The 20,604-nt window shown below is 41.9% G+C and overlaps 1 protein-coding gene across 4 annotated transcripts in view; it reads left to right on the forward strand.

Moving 5' to 3' along the window:
• The window catches only part of arhgap35a (Rho GTPase activating protein 35a), a 57,602-nt gene that overhangs the window by 24,415 nt on the left and 12,583 nt on the right, over positions 1-20,604 (forward strand). For 3 of the 4 annotated variants that reach the window (XM_067506579.1, XM_067506578.1, XM_067506581.1), the window contains 2 exons: positions 10,747-14,590; positions 18,434-18,575. In XM_067506579.1, coding sequence (XP_067362680.1) covers positions 10,859-14,590; positions 18,434-18,575 — 3,874 coding nt within the window. In that variant the 5' untranslated portion in view covers positions 10,747-10,858. Of the gene's footprint in view, positions 1-2,977; positions 3,130-10,746; positions 14,591-18,433; positions 18,576-20,604 lie in introns of those variants that run through there. The other variant, XM_067506580.1, reaches the window with a different exon arrangement.

Genomic DNA, 20,604 nt, shown 5'->3' on the forward strand with positions numbered 1-20,604 from the left:
GGCAAAGCGGAGGAGACAGAAGTAGAGAAAGTGTTTGTCTTGTTAACAGGGGCTTATTTCTTTCATGTCGAGGCCTGTCAGGGTGGCAGCAGCAAAAAGTGCAGATGAGCGATCGTAAAGTAGCCCTGTCTGTGTGCCATTAGACAACCACAAGTACAAAGCACTTACCAGGAAACTACTTGTGTTCACCACCTCCTCTCCTCCCCCTACACTATCTCTCTTTCTTCCTTCCTACTTGACTTGGCTAACAACTCGTCTTGTTCTCTTCAATATTTTTTTATTCCCTCTTTCACATTTTACACTTTCAGTCATATCTCTTTACCTATCAAAACACATCCACATCCAACTTGCCATCATCTCTTTCATCTCTTCTTATGGTGCAGGACAACAAAGTTCTTATAACCAAGTTCTTGAAAGGTTGCATTTATTGATGTTGGGGGAAAAAAAATTTTTTTCTTTGAGCTATTCAAAATTAAAAACCCATTTTTTTCCTACAGTGTATACAAACAATACAAGCATTCAAAAACCATTTGTATTTTTCAAATCCATTTTATTATAACAAGCTGTTTCACATTGCCATTAGTAGCTCAGTCGATCAGTTTGTGGGTAGAAAAACATGAAATTCGATGAAAAAATAATTACACAAACAAAGCCAGTATTGGAATGTTCTGTCTGCGGCTATTGTTTGTGTCTGCTTTGTGCCGCTGACTATTGAAGAGCCTGTCAAAGCCAGCTGCAGTGCAGTGTCCAGGCGTTGCTTTTATTACTGCTGGCTGCTTTATTAGCCTTCCACTGAGCAGGGAAGGATTGAAAGGATTGACTTGAGATGTAAGTGGAAGTGGCACCTATTGACTGGTTTGTCTTGTTGTGCTACTGGCAGAGTCTGACGATGTTATGAAGATGCAGCTGCTGCAACCAGTCCATTGGCGCCAAAGCTGCACACATGAGAACATGAAGAGCAGACTGCATACAGTAGCCATGTCCCCCCCCCCAACTAAAAAAACAGCATGGTTAGGGCGTCATATTTTCTGAATGTCAACGAACTATTGAGGTGGGGCCTCAGTGGGGCCCAATGTTAACTGTTATACTGGATTTGCAGAGCTGATGCATGAGGGACAGTTTTATCATTTGCAGGCTTTGAGAAAAAGTAACTTGCCAAAAAAGCAAAATTTAGCTAAACTTCCTAGGGTGTTAGTCCTGCTGTGGAAGTGTAAATGATACTTCTACTCAAGGGATAGTTCCTGGACTTTAGTTCCTAGAAGAAAAAGAGGGTAATGGGTACCTTCTGATGGAGACATCCCGCATTTACTGAACTGAAGCTGCCGGCATACGTCATTTACCTAGCCACCACTTAGTATCTCTGAGCTTACACTTTACTGCATTCTGTAGAAATTGGTTCATATCGTCTGGTTTGTGTTTCCTTTCAGCCCCGTCTTGTTCTTCATTTCTGTCAGTTTCAGATTTAATTGGTCTCAAGATTCAACACTGCGTGAATATTTTCTTTGCAGACAAGAGAAAAAAATGTTTTTCAAATAAAGGTGTTTATTTAAACTTTTGCTATTTAGGCAGAGAGCAGGCTACAAGTCTGTGATATGTGAACATGCTGTATCTATGTTGGAACATATGGTGTAGGTGACGGGTCGATCTTGTTGTGTGTGTGAAGACCATCTGTCACCTAGTAACAGTTTGGCTGATCTCTGGTTGATGTAAGATCTTCCTGTAGGTATCCTAGCACCTGATTATATACAAAGCCTGCAGGTTACAAGTCCATTTGAAAAGAGTTTAGCAGCATTATAATTATATTAAAGTGCTTTGAGTGCTGATCAGAAGAAGAGAATCCTTTTCAGATGGAAAAAATTCATATGTATAGATTGTGCAGAAATTTTACTCTAAATGCTTTGCAATGTATCTCCATCTATAAAATACAATTGTATTTGTTGATAATTTGGCAACTAGTTTTGAAGTCAAACGGTGGCATCTGGTAGTTGAGTGATACCACTTAACTGTAGCATCCATGGTTTGAGTACCGGCTTTTGTCCAGGACTTCTTTGCTTGTAATACACCTGTCTCTCTATACTGTCTGCTTTCAAAAAAAAAAACTGCATGTCTCTACACTTCTCGTGTTACATTGTCAAAGGCCCAGGTGAACACAGCACATATGCTGCCCAGTGGAAACGTCCTATTATACTAAAGGCAAAACAATGGAAACTGTGTGGCTCCAATTTTGTAATTCTTGCAATCAAGTCTGTGCCGTGTGTTTTTTCTGACTGTCAAAATTTTCACAGCAGTAGATAAAGTGATAAAAATGTAACTGTTGTGGCAGCAGCATCACTCCGAGAGTGTGCACAGCTAGCCTGTCTCATTCACCATCTGGAAAACCCGCCCAGCACATCTATTTAGGTACCTACTCCAACAAAGGCAGAGCGCTCCACTGAAAATGGGTTAATAATGACAGTTAAGTTGAAGGTAATGTCAGCAGTTGATCTGTCACTCACAAATCATAGTATTTTATGTGGATGGCTTTCTCTGCCTAGGGAGTGGAATTGTGGTTTTGGAGAACTGTGAGCCACTGAGTCGAGTTATTGAAAATCTAAGAAATGTAGAACTGAATTATCTGTTTTATCAAGGCAATTCCCTCACTCAACGTTATAAAGCCTTTCCACCCAGAGGTCTGAGTACAGAATCATCTACACTAGTTATTTGGCAAATATAGAGGAATGTTGTGTTCAGCAACTGTTCAGTTTCATTATTCCGTCCAAAAACTTTTTCTGGTTTATAGGTTCTTTTATTGCGGACATCTATTGTGCACAGTCTTGATTTTATTGGCAACCAGAGAGGATGTGCTTGAAGCAATTATTAGTTAATATTACTTACAAAGTCATGAACATGCATATTAACACAGACAAATGTAGAGTTTTTTTATTTATTTTTTCTTAAAAGGTGCAGGGTGTGACATTGTTCTTCTGATTTTATCTAGCTCCTGCTGTTGAAAGATGAAAGGCATCGCAAGTTGTGAACACAAACACAATTGCTGTTACACTAGCAAGCAGAATTGGAGGCTTATTCAGATGGAAGATTAGCAGCTGGGTATGAAGACCAATCTCCCAATACCCTTCCTCTAAGAAATTGGTAAAACGCTGTCATATTTAATCACAAAACCGCTGTGTATTTGTGTGTACAGTATGCAAGCATGCCCCATCTCTGCATTTAATATCCTGTCCTGCTGACTGTATTGGACATATTTGTGTACGGTCTGTGCTGTAGCTGTTTGTTTGTGCTGCTGTACTGAATTTGACTGGGAGGACAGGACAGCTGTATTGGATGTCTGGATGTGTGTATACACTTGTGCTGATGCTGACAAGCTTTCTAGCAGGGAAGCAGGGATCAGATGTATGCTAATATCACCAGCAGACTGTCTGATAGGGGCTGGGCCCCCAGGTTTGCTAATACTGCAGGAAAAGGTAGCAGAGAGGGAGGGGAGGAGTATGCTAAGAAAAAAAAAAAAAAGGAAGAGAGAGGGAAATATTGGGAGAATTAGACAAGAGCCAGGGGCCTTGAAAGCAATGAGGCCCATAGTTGTGCTTTTAGAGACATAGGCTTGTCTTTCTGACCTTGCATGTAAGCAAGAGTTGTTGTAAAATGTTCCATGTAGCGTGACTTCAGAGTGCACTTCACAGCAAATCCCCACATTTTAAAAAGCAAATGTTAGTGCATTTGTCTCATATGTAAATACAAGCAATAATCAGTTAATTTTCTGTCCATTGATCAGATGATTGCTATAATAATTGTTTAAGCTTCAGCAGTATGACTGAGGTGAATAAATTATCGTAGAAGAAAGTTTAATTCCTAAAATCAAAGTAAATGTCACAACAACCGCACGCGAAGGTCACAGAGCTGGTGTTGGTGGCAGCTAAGTTGCGGCTGCAGAAACACTGAAGCCTCCCACTTTCCACTTGCTACCTGTCCATTTGATGAGAAATGACCTTATCTTTGAAGAAGGTACCCTCACTGTGAATACTTGTGCATGTATAGTACTCTGTGGCTGTGTGTATGTGGAATGTTTGTGTCATGAAGCAGATTTCTGTGGTGATAGTTTGAAGTTATTGCTGTCATAGTCAGTCTTTCCAGCACATTATATTTAGCTGCGCTATCAGTGAGGCCTTTTGGTGCAGTTGAGGTTAAACCACAGCGACAGTCCCCTTTTCTGCCCTTTCTGCTCACTCCTTCCACTTTTTAACAGGCTATCTATTACTTTAAGATCATTTTCTTTTTATTACGTAAAACTTCCTCTTTCCTCTATCTCTATTCCTTGAACTGTCTCAGTCTTTAAAATCAGAATTTATCTGTGAATACAGATTTCTCTGCCCTCTTCCTTCAGCCTTATTCATTTGTCTATTGTTTGTGGTCTGAATCCCTTTAGTCCATTTTTTTTCTGTTCTTATCCTGCATCCTTCCTCCCTCTGCATGTCTGTCTACCTCTCTCCTGAGGGGGTCTATAATAATTGGCCCTTTAGCGCCAGGTGAAGGGGGAAATGAAAGTAAACTTAAGCTGTGGGCCTGGAGCAACACTACATGGCAGAAACTTACTAAAGACTATAATGCTCAGAAAATCCCAACAACAAAACAGCAACACAAGTATGCCAAAAAAAGCTATATTGTGTAGTCTTCAAGACTGGTACCATTTACTTATGTGTTTTTGCATCAGTGTGCTTGTGCCATGTGTCACTATATGCAAATGTGCAGTGGGATGGAGCAGCCGTAGGGGGATTTATTATCTGCATCTCTGTATTTTTTTCATGTGGTTATATCGCCCTATCATCGATCACGCTAATACACAGCACCACTTGTGATCCGGCATATTGAAAGATGCAAATCACTGATGCTGATCCACGTAAGAGTCCATAATCCTAGTCGCAACTGGCCAACTCTGCTGTTGTGTTAGGATCTGGATTTGTGATTGTACGTTTCTTTGAAGTATAAACATGAGATTTCTAACACTGTATTATATTTGGGGAATTAATTAGTTCAGCTTGTGATCAGCTTTTGTGGTTTTCTTATAGGAAGCATTTATTATTGTTGGATTTCCGTGTGTATTTTGCATAGATGGAGAGACGTACGACTTCTGTTGTTAGTTGATTCATTGAAAACACTGCACCACATGGCACTGAAGTTTTGTGAATCTGGTGTTTGTGTGTGGAGGTATTTACATATAAATTTATTTCAGTCATTTTTTTTACACACATCGTATATAGAGGTGTGCTATATAGATGAGAAATTTTATCAGACTTTTTAGAGGGGAAGTTATTGGTAACTATCTGAAGACAATATGAGCAAAATATAAAACTTTCTGCAATTTATGCACCGGAGTTTGGCGACATGAACCTTACCAAGTTTGTGAAATGTGATGACCTATTGCAGACAGCTCTCTCCAGAAGCTTTTCACATTCCACATACACCTTGCATTGGTTCAAAGTTAGAAAAAACAACTTAGTTGTCAAGCTGTTTTTTAACAGTGTAATAAGTGAGGATGATCCATGACTAGTAATTAAATCTAGCGATGGTAGTGCCTGTATTTTGGCTTTGAAGGCTGTTTGTTGACTCCCTTAAGTTCAGTGATTTTGCAGCTGTATTAGCTTTACTTGTGCTGCGGTGACACAACTTGCCATCTTACTGTGCACATGCAGTATATCGTACTTGGCGACATGATGCAGTGAGGGTGTGGACTCATTATTTTTCGCAAAGGGAAAGACACTACCCATTAACGCCATTCGCATACTGTTAAAACAACAATTACATATTATATCGCACACTTATACACTGATCAGCCACAACATTAAAGGTGGTTCTAATATAAAAATATCATTATGTTTTTATAAACTAATAAATGCTGCAGTATCGTTATAGGTTAACCACCTGACAGCACACAAAGTACTTAAAACAGTTCCATCTTTACCAACAGTAACCTCTGACCCATAGTTTTTATTCATTATTGTACATGTTTTGCCATAAATACCATAATTAGGATTGTTTAAAACACATTACTTGCTCAGTGGGGTCTATATTTACTTTTGTACTTAAAGTAAAATGTAGATAATCTGCTTAGTTCCTTTTACCTCGGAAAAAGATTTGAAGTGGTACTTTTAATATTTCTGTTAGGCCAATATTTGCACTTTTACTTGAGTATTGAGTTAGTGGGGGGCAATGGTTTGTTTTAAAGACAGACAGACAGACACCACTGAGCTCCTTCTCACAGTGTGAACTCTGTAAATCGTAAGAAAAATTAAAAGTAACTCTGCTCTACTACTTTCTCTTTGTCTTTTGTCAAGTCTGCTCTTGTATAAAGCTTAGAAACCGGGTTACATGTGGCAAAGAATCCCCCCCCCCCCCCCCCAAAGAAAATCATGTTACTCTAATCACCCACCCTATTCCTGAAATCATGTTCTTGTTTACATGACCGTTAGGAAATCCACTTACTCATGAAAGTTGACTGTAAAGATGGCAAAGATGATCCAACAACCCACTGGCGAGTTCCATGCCCAGGACCCTCGTCTCTAACTAATGGACAGCTGGTCTCCAGAGAGGAGGGAAAATGGAGGGGTGGAGGAGAGAGTGATGGTGAGAGAGTAGAGTTTGATTCAAAAAATCTTGACAGATGTGGATCGGAAATCTATATGATGAGGATAATGTAGCTGAGAGCATGAGGCAAAAAATTAAAATAGAAGAGCAGAGGTGCAAATGGTTGCAGACTTACGTCATGCAGAAAAAGGGAGGGGGAGGGGGGGTTAAAGGAGGGCCAGCCAGTCTTGTATCTTTGAGAATAAGGGAGAGAAAGCATTTTCCCTGCTGTCTTTCTGTCTTCATCATCACCATCACACAGCTTCATGAGTATTTCATGACCTTTGTTTCCATCAACTCCCAGTCTTCCTGAGCGTGTAATACTGCACAACCAGAAGAAGGCTCATTGGGAAAGCGGCTTTCATTGTGAATATGAAGGTTGTGGCATGAGTGAAGAACGTTAGACGTCTTTTTATGTTAAGAAAAACTTTAAACATCCAATGACGACGCTGATGCTCCCTTGCCAACTTTTCTTTACTGAGTAACGAAAGGAATGCAGCCACGCCATGAAGGCCGCATGCTCACCCCTCATGGACAGTGAACACAGATTTTTCCCTGCTGCCCTTTGCAGCACGTGTTATGATGAACTTCACGCCCTGCCGCCCCAACATTAGCTTCGGGCTGCAAACCAGATACGTTGTATCTTCTTTTGCTTCTCTTGTCCTTTAGTGAGTCAATGACCTAGAAGGGGCTGGTTTAGTCAGTTTCAGCTAATAGTTTGGTAAATTCTTGTTAGAGAAAAGGAGAAATAGCAACAGGCAAATGGATATGTGATATTTAGGTAGACCCTGCGTATAAAGCTATTTATCATAAGACAGGGTTGGAGTGATGGGATGGGTCAGACCCTGACCCTTAATTTACCCAGGCCTTACCAGGCCCTGTCCCTTTTCTCTAGGGGATTCCAATGTGCAGTTCACATGACCCAGGGTACTGACCTCTGTCTCCTTCCCCTTGTACCCATTCTCCTCTATACCCCTACCCTTTTAATATGCACCAACTTCCCACCCTCTGTCACCCACACCAGTGCCTTTCACACAGCATCTCCTCAAACTTTCTTTCCCCCTCCTGTTATGGTTACCCTCATGTTTTAGGGTCATAGAGAAATGCAACACAGGCCCAAACTTAACCATGCCTCAACCTTAAAACATCCATGGGTCTCGCTAGTAGAGCACATGCAGTGGTGCTTTTTACATCTGTAGAAAATGGAAATGTATTCCCTAAATGACTAGATCTGTTGTCTATGAAATGCGGAACTTAGAATGCCACCTGACAGACTGTTAAGCACAAGCTGAATTCTGCAGTTATAAAACATATATATTTTCTATGTTTCTGTCAGTTTGGCTTTGGCACAGCAGCAAGTCTCATGAGGCATTTTATTTCCCTCCATTATCTCCTACTGCTGTGCGCTGAAACACTGCATCCTCACATCACTCAAGACTGGATTCTGAGTTGCTAGTTTGCTTCTCGCACTGAGATGTCAATCGGACAGTCCCTTAGAGGTTATTGGACTGCACCTCCCCTTGTATATGTATGTGCAAACACCTAATGCTCGGCACTGCGCACACATATGGACAGTTATTAAAAAGACAGTAGGGGTCAGTGAAACGGTTAATGCTTGCCTCCAGTGTCATGGGATTTTTAATGTTAAGGCATTTGTGCTGATGTGGATCTGCTCCAGGACTTCCATACTCGTCTGTTAATGCAACACTGCCTGTCTCACAAGCTCAGTAGGTAGCTTTGTTGACTCAATGCTTAGATGTAGTTCACAGCAACCTTTCTATTAGCAGAGCTAAAAAACCTACCTGGAAGTCACAGTTCATTGACTTCCAAATGGAAATTAATACCATTTGGAATACAGTACTTGGCATATGCCCTGCATAATTATAATAGCAATAAATTAGTAAGCATCCTTTTAAAGATTACTGATGGACTTCAAATTAAAACACATAACCTTGAATGTTGATGTCTCTGAACCTTATTTAGATTTGGATGAGATTTGACCGTATACATCATAATTAAGCCAGTAGACCAGATCCAGGAACAGCAATTAAATCTAACTGTGGCTGATGGTAGGTAGGGCAGTCTGATCTTTAATGTGAGAATGACTAATCCAGGATACAGGTGCATTTTCAACCTGCTGACTCGTATCACTGTAGATACCGCACCTGCAGTTCTTCCCATCTAATCAAGGATATGTGCAGTGCTACTGGTGCTACTCGCACACAAGCTAAAACACACGTGTGCTAGAAGGTCCCGAAAGAGAAGGCCATGAATTAACCATGATTCCCTGGTTTTAGATCTATTTAAATCCTGTATATCAACCAGCAAAGCTGGCTGAGCACAACACACTCACCTTATTGTTGCGGAGACTGTGTCTGTGTCTAGGTACCTTGATACATTTTTCATGTATATTTCCTTTATAAAAATCAAAACACAAGTCATGCTTTTTGATATTGATTCCTTTTTCTTCTGGCACTAGGTTGTATACTGCAGACCTCTGGGAGGTTCTCCCTGTGTAATGGTAATTCACAGGCTGATTTGCTTTAGAAAAACTCAGGGTTTCAAGCCATAACTGGCAGCTTTGAACTTCGATTAGTGGCACTCGGTTTTTCAAATAAAACTCAGAAATACACCATGTTAGTGTATGCAGAAGTCGATACAAGGTTGGTGTGAGGTTGCTTTTTCTCTACAGTGTGTTCCAGTGTAGTGAGTTTCTTACTCCTACCATTTTCTTTTCATTGTCTACCCCTCTGGTGTGTTGGTGTTGTACTTTGAAGTTCATCGTTGCACATCCACAGTTTTCTGACAAACTCAATTCAGCAGCAATGAAGGCTTTGTCTGCTTTTGTGCTTTCTGTCAAAAGAGCTATTCATGATTAATAGTAGCTTTAATGTCTGTTTATCTACATTAATGCCTCAGTTATGACATGGAAGGACTGGTTTCATACCGCAAGTCTGTATGAGGACTGTTTACATCGCTGGAGTATTTTTGTTCCTTACAAATTTGGGCTGTCAAGAATAGCCTTCAATAAAGAGCATTCCCCCATCTCTCATTCCTCACCCCTCTCTCTATTATTATTTTTTTTAAGGTATGACACTGATTTAGTATATTGCACAGTTCACCAACAACATTAAATCCACCTGGCAATTTTAAATGTTGTTGTGGACAATGGTCAGCTTGAGCAGTCAGACCAGTGTGCACATGGCCAGCATTGTATTTTTCACACCCTAACTTCCTTTCCAGCTCATTAATAAAATGAGGGTAAAATTAATGTTTTGGCTGATTGGGGTATTTTCAGTTTGGCCAGTGATTTGTGCTTCTGTGTATGTACTTAGGTGTTCATGCTATTTTTTGACAAGGTGGCACCCATTTCTGCCATGTAGGTAAATATGTTGAGACATTAGACATGGTACATCAGCCAACTCTGATATGTTTGCAGAGTGCTGTTTGGTGAGAAACATAAGAAAACATGTTTTTGATAGAGACGAGTCAGCCAACAGGCAGCACAGCCTTTTAAAATGCAGATGGCTTTCCCTAGTTGGCCAATTAGTAACTTTAGCTCTGGAACACTTATCTGCTTTCATCTTCTGTGTGTGTGTCTTCCATTTAGGGTGCAGAAAGCTTAGTATGCCTGTTTTCACAAGTGTGTGTGTGGTAGTGCATATGTGCATGTGTTTTTGTGCTGTCTACAATGGAGAAAACCCCACATAACTTTAGTCCATTATAGTCACGCTGCTAGCAGCGAGACAACCAGCCATACTGTTAGATGTTGGATAATAAGCCAAAACACATTTGTCAACGAACATGGGAATAAAATGTGTAAGGCACCGCTGTTAGCGGTGCAGTCCTGACAGTATAAAAATTAAATGAGTTAAATGGGGAAAAATCGCCTTTTACTGAGCTGCAGCTGGGTTAAGTAACGTGCAGCATTCCAGCAGCTTTGCGTCTGACCTCAATCTTTTCAGGAAACATTCAGTGGAGAAATAGAATCACAGATTAAACATTATTAGCTGAACATAGGCACACAGTAGGAATTCAGATAAAAAGCTCAATAGCATATCATTGTGTTTTTTTATGTATTCCCCTAGATTAATTATTTCTCTCCATTCTCTTTCTCTCACTATCTTGCAGGGCCAAACCCCAGCCCACTGAGCTCCTCTTGCATGGAAACTCTTCTTTTTTGGAAGCCACCTCCTCCCCCTAGAGCTAACGGCCAGCATGGCAGGATGAGCCTCTGCCAGCGATGATGATGGCCAAAAAGCAAGATGCCCGGGCACCCACCTACAACCTGGTTGTGGTTGGGTTGTCTGGCACAGAGAAGGAGAAGGGCCAGTGTGGTGTGGGCAAGTCCTGTCTGTGTAACCGCTTTGTTCGACCAAGTGCAGATGACTTCTACCTTGATCACACCTCTGTTCTCAGCACCAGTGACTTTGGGGGCCGTGTGGTGAACAATGACCACTTCCTCTTCTGGGGAGAGGCTGCAAGAACGATGGAGGAAGGACCAGAATGCCGTATTAATTTAGTGGAGCAGACAGAGTTCATTGATGATCAGACGTTCCAGCCCCACCGAAGCACGGCACTCCAGCCTTATATCAAGAGGGCTGCTTCTACAAAGCTAGCTTCAGCTGAGAAGCTAATGTACTTTTGCACTGATCAGCTGGGGCTGGAGCAGGACTTTGAGCAGAAACAGATGCCGGAAGGCAAGCTTATGGTGGATGGCTTCTTACTTTGTGTGGATGTTAGTAGAGGTATGAACCGTAGCTTTGAGGACCAGATGAAGTTCGTTACCAACTTGTACAACCAGCTAGCCAAAACGAAGAAACCTGTGGTACTGGTTCTCTCCAAATGTGATGAAGGAGTAGAGCGCTATATTAAAGATTCACACACCTTTGCCCTAGCCAAGAAGAACCTACAGGTGGTAGAAACATCAGCACGATCTAATGTCAATGTTGACCTAGCTTTTCTTACACTGGTTCAGCTGATAGATAAGAGTAGGGGAAAGCCCAAAATTATCCCTTACTTTGAGGCATTAAAACAGCAGAGTCAACAGATTGCCTCAGCCAAAGATCGATATGAATGGTTGATCAATCAAATTGTGAAGAACCATAATGAGACATGGCCAACTGTCAATCGCCACATGCAGTCTGCTTCTCAGTTCAAGGATTATGTTTTCCTTGAGGGAACTGCTAAGGCCAAGAAGCTCTTTCAGCAGCATGTGCATAGACTTAAACAAGACCACATAGAGAAACGTAGAAAGGCCTATCTCACTACTCTACCACAGGCCCTGTCTGTACTGTTACCAGAATTGGATGAGATAGACCACCTGAGCTGGTCTGGAGTTCAGAAGGTCTTAGAGACAAAGAGAGATTTCTCCCAATGGTTTGTGGTGCTAGATGACACCCCTTGGGAAACCACACCCCACATTGATAATATGGAAGATGATCGAATCCCCCAGGACCTTTTGGAAACCCCAGCAGCTGGAACTATCTATGAGACCCATCTGGAGCAGCTAAGGAATGAACGCAAACGAGCTGAAATGCGATGGGAGTTCAAGGAGAAGTTAAGTGTTTCTCCTTTCATTACACCAGGGAAACCCTGGGAAGAGGCCCGAAGCTTTATCATGAATGAGGAATTCTACCAGTGGCTGGATGAGGCAGAATATCTCGATATCTACAACAAACACCAGAAGGAAATCATTGACCGAGCCAAAGAGGACTTTCAGGAACTGCTTCTTGAATACTCTGAGCTTTTTTACGAGTTGGAAGTGGATGCAAAGCCAAGTAAAGAAAAAATGGGAGCAATTCAGGAGGTGCTGGGTGAGGAGCAAAGGTTTAAAGCCCTTCAGAAGCTGCAAGCAGAAAGGGATGCTCTGGTATTGAAACATATCCACTTTGTCTACCACCCAACAAAGGACACATGCCCTAACAGCCCCCACTGTGTTGACAGTAAGATAGAGCAAATATTGGCCTCTAGGTTCCCTACTCGCTATCCATCAGACAGTTCAAGACTTGACGGTGGCAGGGCTGAAAGAATAAATCTTGTCATCCTTGGCAAAGACGGGCTAGCCAGAGAGATGGCAAATGAAATAAGGGCCTTGTGCACCAGTGATGACCGGTACATGTTAGATGGCAAGATGTATGAGTTAGCCCTTCGTCCCATAGAAGGCAACGTACGTCTGCCAGTTAATTCCTTCCACACACCAACCTTTACAGCACATGGTTGCCTGTGTTTGTACAACTCAAAGGAATCCCTTTCATATGTTGTTGAGAGTTTAGAAAAGCATAGGGAGTCCACTATAAGCAGGAAGGAAAGGGAAAACAGCTTAACCCAACTACCGCTGTCCCTCCTACTGGTTACTAAGCGGGGGGTGGGATCCATAGGAGACATTGGAGGGGAGACAGCTCAGACCCTTATCCAACAAGGGCAGCAGGTGGCTGGTAAGTTGCAGTGTGCTTATCTAGACCCTGCCTCTCCAGGTATGGGCTATGCACGTAATGTGAGTGAGAAGCAGATCAACCAGATGCTGAAGGGCCTCTTAGAATCACGGAGAAGCATAGGAAGCAGCTCCCCTCCCTTACCCCCTCCATCATCTGCCTTCAGAGACTCTCAGTCACAGCCAGTGCCAGAGGCAGACCTGAGGATTGTCATGTGCCTGATGTGTGGAGATACTTATGACCTAGACCAACTCCTTGCTCCGTTCCTTTTGCCCTATCATTGTCGCCCTGCTTCTAGTCTTAGCAGCGGCACCTCCGTTCTGCTGGATCTCAGTATAGGAGCTCAAAGGCAGATCATTGAGCTGTCACTGCTCTCCTTCCATTCCTCATTCTCCCTCCGCAAGAGCAGGCTGGTTCATGGCTATATTGCAGTTTACTCTGCTCGTCGCAGAGCCTCCCTAGAGACATTATGTGCTTTCCTGTGTGAGGTCCAAGACATTATCCCAGTTCAACTGCTAGCAGTAGCAGAAAGCCAGATGGAGCTGTCAGACTCAGAATCAGCTAAAGAGCAGGTCAGTCAAGGAGAGGAACTGGCCCATGAAATAGATGCAAGGTTTAACACTGTAATATGTGGACATGGAGGGGTAGTAGGGGGGCTTCATAAGATAGATCTTTTCCAGTCCTTCCTGAAAGAGGTGGTAGAGAAGCGCACCATTGTTGAGGCTACACACATGTACGATCATGTGGCTGAGGCATGTACCAATGAGAACACCAGTCCTCGCTGTGGCTCTCCCAGTCCAGTTAACATTCTTTTGGACTCAGAGGATGATATCGACCCATCACCACCTTACCACAGTTTGAGGGAGGATGGTAGTCTCACTCACCCAGGTAGCTTCAAGCTGACAGATCTGGATTCAAGTGATACGTTCTCTGTTATCTCTGAGCTTAGCACCTTTGAAAGCAAGCTGAACAACAAGGTTCCTCCACAGGTAAAGCCAAAGCCTGTCCGTAAGGTTAACCTGGGCCCTTACATGGACCACCAGGGTGGTACCAACCGCCGCTCTTTGCCCCAGGCTGTCACCTGGGCTCCAGGTAGTGACGGTGGCTATGACCCCTCAGACTACGCAGAGCCCATGGATGCTGTAAGCAAACCTCGACCCACAGAAGAAGAGAATATTTACTCTGTCCCTCATGACAGCACACAGGGCAAGATTATCACCATCCGCAATGCCAATAAAGGCCACTCCAACGGGAGTGCTGGGGGAAATGGATCAGACAGTGAGGCTGATAGCAGCTCACTGGAACGCAGAAGAAAGTTGTCGGCCATTGGGATAAAACCTAAGCTGTACAGGGATCGATCCAAACGGCTTGGCAAGTTCAGCAGCTTTAGGACAAGCTTCTCTATAGGGAGTGATGATGAAATGGGGGGTCCACCGAAGGCTAGCCAGGATGAGGGAGGAGCACAGAAGGACAACTCCATTGAGGAAAGCGAGGACCCCAAGAGGAGAAATATCCTCAAGAGCCTCCGTAGGAATACAAAGGTTAGTCCTTTGTTTAAGACTAAAATGAAGGAATAACTAATGTTATCTGTTTTTGCACATGTGGATCTCTTCTTGGTTGCACTGGGTTTCCCATTATCTGAGAGCTGACATACCAATGTTTGACATTTATTTTGGCAAGATTTTGAAATTATTAACATCCATCATACAAGAAAAGAGAAATTCAAATGAATGTGACATCTCAGCAAATTGGTTGTAAACATCTACGCTTTTCAGGAAATGATAGTGCTAACAGGCAAAAAATGGAAAGAGAATATTAACACAGGGGCTTTTTCTCCAGAAGTAAACCCTTCACACTTTAATTACAAATTACAAAGCCTGATTGTAAAATCAAATAGCTTTCAGCTTTATACATAATATGGCTTCTTGTATCGATTGACATCAGCATGAAATAGTCAAGATGTTGTTCACCCTTCTCTGTTGTGGTATAATTTGTGTCCCTCCCAGTTCATCCCCTTTCATTGCATTTTTTCTTTTTTTCACACACGTATCACCCCTTTCACTTGTTCCCTCAGCCTTCGTCTGTGGGTCTCCTGTTGATTTCTGTGCTCGTCTCACCTGTGTTGAGGTTTTACTTCTGACCTTACACTGTTAGGCTTATCAGCCTCGTATGGTGTTCATTCACACACACACAGCGAGGCAGAGAGGTGCCAGCTGAGTAGGAGTTACAGCTGTGTATGTTGTGCTTGTGTGTCTATGATAATTACCATAGCTGTCAGTTGGGCGGAACAGGAAGGGAATGATTAATGTTTTCACACAGTCAGCTGTGATGTCCAAGTACCTGCATGAAGACTGTCATCTCACATACTGTAGCTCCAATCTGAGTATACCATGCTCCATCCTTAACTGGTTTATTTGTTGGTGAACTCGGTGCCATTTGTTCTTGACAAATTATAACGGCCACTCAAATAATAGGCTTCAAGGCATTGGCCACAAAGACTACTAATACAGAGGAAAACCTATTCCATACACCATGTTAGCAAGTTAGTAAGTTCCAGTCGCTCTGAGTTTACCTCACCCTGTGGTCTTGACCCTGCCCTCAGAAAGCCAGCATGGCAAGTTGGAAGAGGAATCAATAAAGTATCACATGACACATTAAAAACCGATATGCTTCACAACAAACCCCCAAGAAAATTGAAGCCAGCAGAATTTAGACTAGTGTCGTCATGATTACTCTAATTAGTGCCTCTGATTTGTGCCCTGCAGCAAGTCTGGGATCTGAATATCCACATTAAAGGCCATTATGGCTTAATTGTAGTTGTAACACAGTGATCATGTTCCATCACGTGTTGTCTAAGCAGCTGTCTCAAAGAGAAGTGTCAATTTTCAATCCGATGTGCCCTGAAATTGCACCCTGAAATCCCCCCAGGACGAAATGTTATTGAGTTATTTGGTCATCTCAGAGAAATATATTATAGCAGCAGTTGGTATAGAAGCAGACATTCCAGTTAGTGGCTTGACTGTGTTAACACAGTGTTAGATTTTGAGCTGGGTTTAGAGGTGAATGTTTGTGTTTATGCAGTGTAAACACTTTCCCGGCCATAGCCTTAGGGTGCTGTCTGCCACTCTGAGTCGTGACCGCTAGCAGCAAATAATTGAAACTAGACTCTGAGTCCATTATAACCCCCCCACCCCTTTTTACCTCAGACAGTGACCAACTGTGTTTCTGTCCTGCCCGCCCTCCCTCAGTGAGAGTCTAGAAATATTTTCACTCTGTCTTCTCTAGATTGTTTTCAAATCTCCCCAGCCAGAAAGAGGAAAACTGCAAATTCCCCATTCACTTAGCCCCACTTTAGTGTCCTCATGCAAAAAATAAGTGGGAGGGAGACAATCAAAGACTGGGAGAAAACACAACCACAGAAAGAAAAGAAAGTGGAGCCAGAAAGAAATAGGAGTTGGTGATAAGACTCCTTTTTTAATGGATTACAACTTTGTTATTCGGTGTCCTACAGTGCGCAGTGTATGTAAATGCTCACCATGGGGTCTGAATGTTATTATTAAGTATGTGTTGTGTTTCTCTTTTGTGGTTGGGGTCTGTTTTGTCTTCTCATTGCTGGCAGCATGTCCTGTCTCAGTCAGCAACTAAAAGGAGCGGCCAGAAGGCAAAACTGCAGGGGGAGACGACTGTGAGAGAGAGAACTGGATAGAGGCGAGGAGGGGGTGTTAGGAGTGTATAGACACAGTCTGCTAAACTGAGATAGGGCACAGATATACAACACAGTCAGTGAGATAGGACACAAATAAATTATGAGCTGCTACTTGGAGCTAAAAATCAAGCTGGCAGCGAGTTGTGACAGCACCGCTCAGTACAGCCACAAAAGCTGTTGTCTTGTAACACCACATCTATTTTTGCTACCCCTTGACTTCAATTAAATGCTAAAATGGGTGTTGTGCACATGTGAAGACATGGGTGTGCACTTAATATTTTTATGCACTGAAAGCCACAGGTGTAAGCATGTCTATATGTTGAGACAGGGACTGTTTCAGAGGACCAGGCGAAGCAGTGGGGGGGAACTGTAGTGATAAGGAAAGGAGTTCCTGTCAGGAATTTGCTCATTTGGGGTTATAATCAGCAACTGGGGCCCCAGTAATTGACTTGCTAGGAAAGTGCAATTTTTAAGCGAGATGTGCTTCAGCATTCATTGTTGAATGAAGTGCATACTCTACCAGTAAGCTAGTCAGAATTGCGGAGTAATCTCTTGACATTTTTACTTGTGACTTGAGCAACTAGTTGACAGGCAAATTAACAACCTTTTCCAGAGCTTATTATAGGGAAAAGCCCTCTAGATAGAAGGGACTAAACAAAACTTGATGTCTAAGGCCAAGAATGATATAAATACTTGGGAAAACTGAAGTTCACATGCTCTCTTTTACATCACTGCTGATGATTGATGTTTTGATAATGGTTTATATAATAATCGCAGACTTGCCAAGCTATTTGTTTAACTAAGACATTAATCAGTACTGCTAAGCCAGCTGAAAGATATCATACCCAGTATTATTTAGTGTTTTCTTGCTTGTTCCTTTTAATAATACTGTAAATGCATATACACGTGGTATCGAAAACGATTAAAGTGCAGTGACGCCAATATCTGGAGCAGAGGGCATGCTAGGGTCACTCTCTGTAATTAAAGAGCCTATGCCTGCCTGTCAGGCCTGCACGTGCCCAGCCAACCATGCATCCTGGCCTCACCACCCAGCCTGCCAGGGCAAAGCCTCAGGGGGCTGACAGACTTACTAGAGATCCAGGCCTTAGGGGCCTTCAAAACATACCCAGTGAACACCATTAAAACGCAGTACAATTACTGTGGATGCCACGGCAGGCAGAGAATGTTGCAGAAGTGTATTGGAAGTCTCTTAATAGGAGAATAACACAAGTTAGAAAGTAATTATACAATGAGTAAGAGTGTTTGATTATCTGAGAGCTGCTATGCAAGAGAGGAAGGAAGAAGGGCAAGAGTGAAATGAAGAGAGGAGAGCTATAAAGCAGCTGATGTGTATCTCACTGATGCACAGCACAAGATGCAAAACAGAAATGTATGATTACTTATCAGTCTGAAGGAATGTGCGGGATAGGTGCACGCGCATATTTTATTTGTTTTCTGTGGCATTTTTGCCTTAGTAGATTTTAAAACACAGTAACCTTTTCACTTTTAAAGGAGGTCAGGGCATTTTCCATTTAAAACATTTGAAGAACCGTACCTCTAGGCTTTGTGTCATTTAGGAAATGTGCACCTATGTCAGCATAGGGATTAAATGCTGTCGATTTTAACTAATGTTTTTTCAGTTTTAGAACTAATTCTTTCTCTCATTTTTTCCCCCCAGAAACCGCGATCCAAACCCAGGCATTCCATTTCAAAACCCATTGAAAGCAACTACTTTGGCATGCCACTGGCCGCTGTCGTCACTCCTGAGAGGCCAATCCCAGTCTTCATTGAGAAGTGCATTCGTTTCATTGAAACAACAGGTACACTTTACCCTTAATTTCCCCTTTTTTATTTTTTGCTTGTCTTAATCCTCTTCTCTGCTGGAGTTATTACCCACTGTCCTCCCTGCTCAGAGCATAGTTCTGTCATCTTTAAATCACAAACAACCACTGTATCTGTGTGTCAAGTGTGTATAATTAATGAGGCTTCATTTATAGTTGGGCCCATCCACAGACATGAACCAAGTTTGGGTGTTAACTTCTTTATCGCCTAAATATTCAAGAAAACAGGATGATGTGATGTGAGTCACGGATGAAGCAAAGTCCTCATTTGCATGTTTCAAAAATATCATTACTTTCAGTCGCACGCTATTTAACTAACAGGTCTTTCCTCTCCTCTCCTCTCATCTCCTCTCTGGGTGTACTAGGAGCATAGATGTGGTTAGATAGCTAACCTTGCTGTTCTAATGCCCAGTAGCCGAACATTGTGCTGCCCGCAGTTACACTAAACCAGAGGTGACTTAGTGCAGGGTCGATGAATATTTGCACACATTTTAAAACAGGAAATTCATGAGTCCAGTAGTGTAAAATAACTACACACACACATAAATATATATATAAATATATATATATATATATATATATATATATATATATACACACACACACACACACAAAAGTTCTGCACTGTTTTAAGAAATTTTTCTTATGAGTATTTACATTTTCTGCTAAAGCATATTTTGATTTTACTACATTTTGGGGGCAAACGTCTTATTTTTACTCCAATAAATTTATGTAAAATTCCTATGAATTACTTACTACAGTTACATTAATAATAAAAATACAGCATTATAATAAGATAAATAATAAAGTGATATGCACAAATGAATACATCATTTTAATCAGATAATATCATATTCACAGATGGAAAATGAGTCATTCTGGATTGAAAAGTAGTTTTATTTTTGGTACTTTAATACAATTGGCTTTTACAAACGCACTATACTAAAGTGGTTTAATAAGTAGTTTTATACATCAAAGTAGCATTTAATTAAAAAGAAGTGGACCTTAGGTTTAGCCAGTGAGTTTGTCAAAACATCTCTGTTGCTTACTGACATGCCAGTGCATTCCTCTGTAATCTCTGTCCAGATTAAAGACTGTATTTGTGGAGGACTGTGGCCTTACAAAACATGCACCGCCTTTCTCTGTGCAGGTAGTGTGGGGGCAAAGCACTAGATAACAAGGCATCACGTTAGATTTCACCTCACCCTGTTCAGATGCTAACTCGAGCAGGCAAAGTTACTTCAGGAAAATGGAGAAAAACTGGTTGAATAGGTTTTTACTTCCACGTGTATATGTAGTGTATAAAGGCACATAAGGGTGAATGCACATTCACATTCCACCTCTTATCCTCACTTTATTCTTTTAATCCTCCATTTCCTTTCCCTTCCTCTCTGTATGTGTCCTTGTTTCTGCTGATCCAGTCATCCCTCTCTCTCCCTCTCTGAGTACCTTCACTCGTCAGATTTGATTTGTTTCATCTTCTTCCTAACCCATATTTCAATTTCTCTCTGTCCTGTTGTTACCTCTGTCAGTGTTTTTTTTTTTCTTCTTCTTTTTTTTTTTCCTCTCTTCACTGCCTTCGTTCTTCAACATGTCGTGTGTGTAGCCAGAGAGTTGACCGGTAATGTTCAGCCCCATAGCTTCTTCTGATCAATATCAGATCACTAGATAAAAAAATTAAAGGAACATTTGGGCTCACCTTCTTTCTGTGTTTAGGCTGCTGCTGTGTTTATGCATGTGTGAGAAGTGGAACCACAAACATTTTAAAGTCCAACAAGAGTGTGCGCACGAACATATTTAGTTTACATACTAACAGGAGGTACAGAATAATGCACATAGACAGTGAATGGATTATGTGTTCTGAAGTTTTGTTTGTAGTTGCTGTAAATCAGACTCAATTTATCATATACTGTGGATGTAATGACATTGGAAGTGACCGCACAGTGCTGACACCGTTTGTCACTAAAGTCGTAGCTGATAATGAGTGATGTTTTGAGGGTGACTCTGG

This window comes from Channa argus, chromosome 6 (genome assembly GCF_033026475.1).
Source record: "Channa argus isolate prfri chromosome 6, Channa argus male v1.0, whole genome shotgun sequence".
NCBI classification, from domain to species: Eukaryota; Metazoa; Chordata; class Actinopteri; order Anabantiformes; family Channidae; genus Channa; species Channa argus.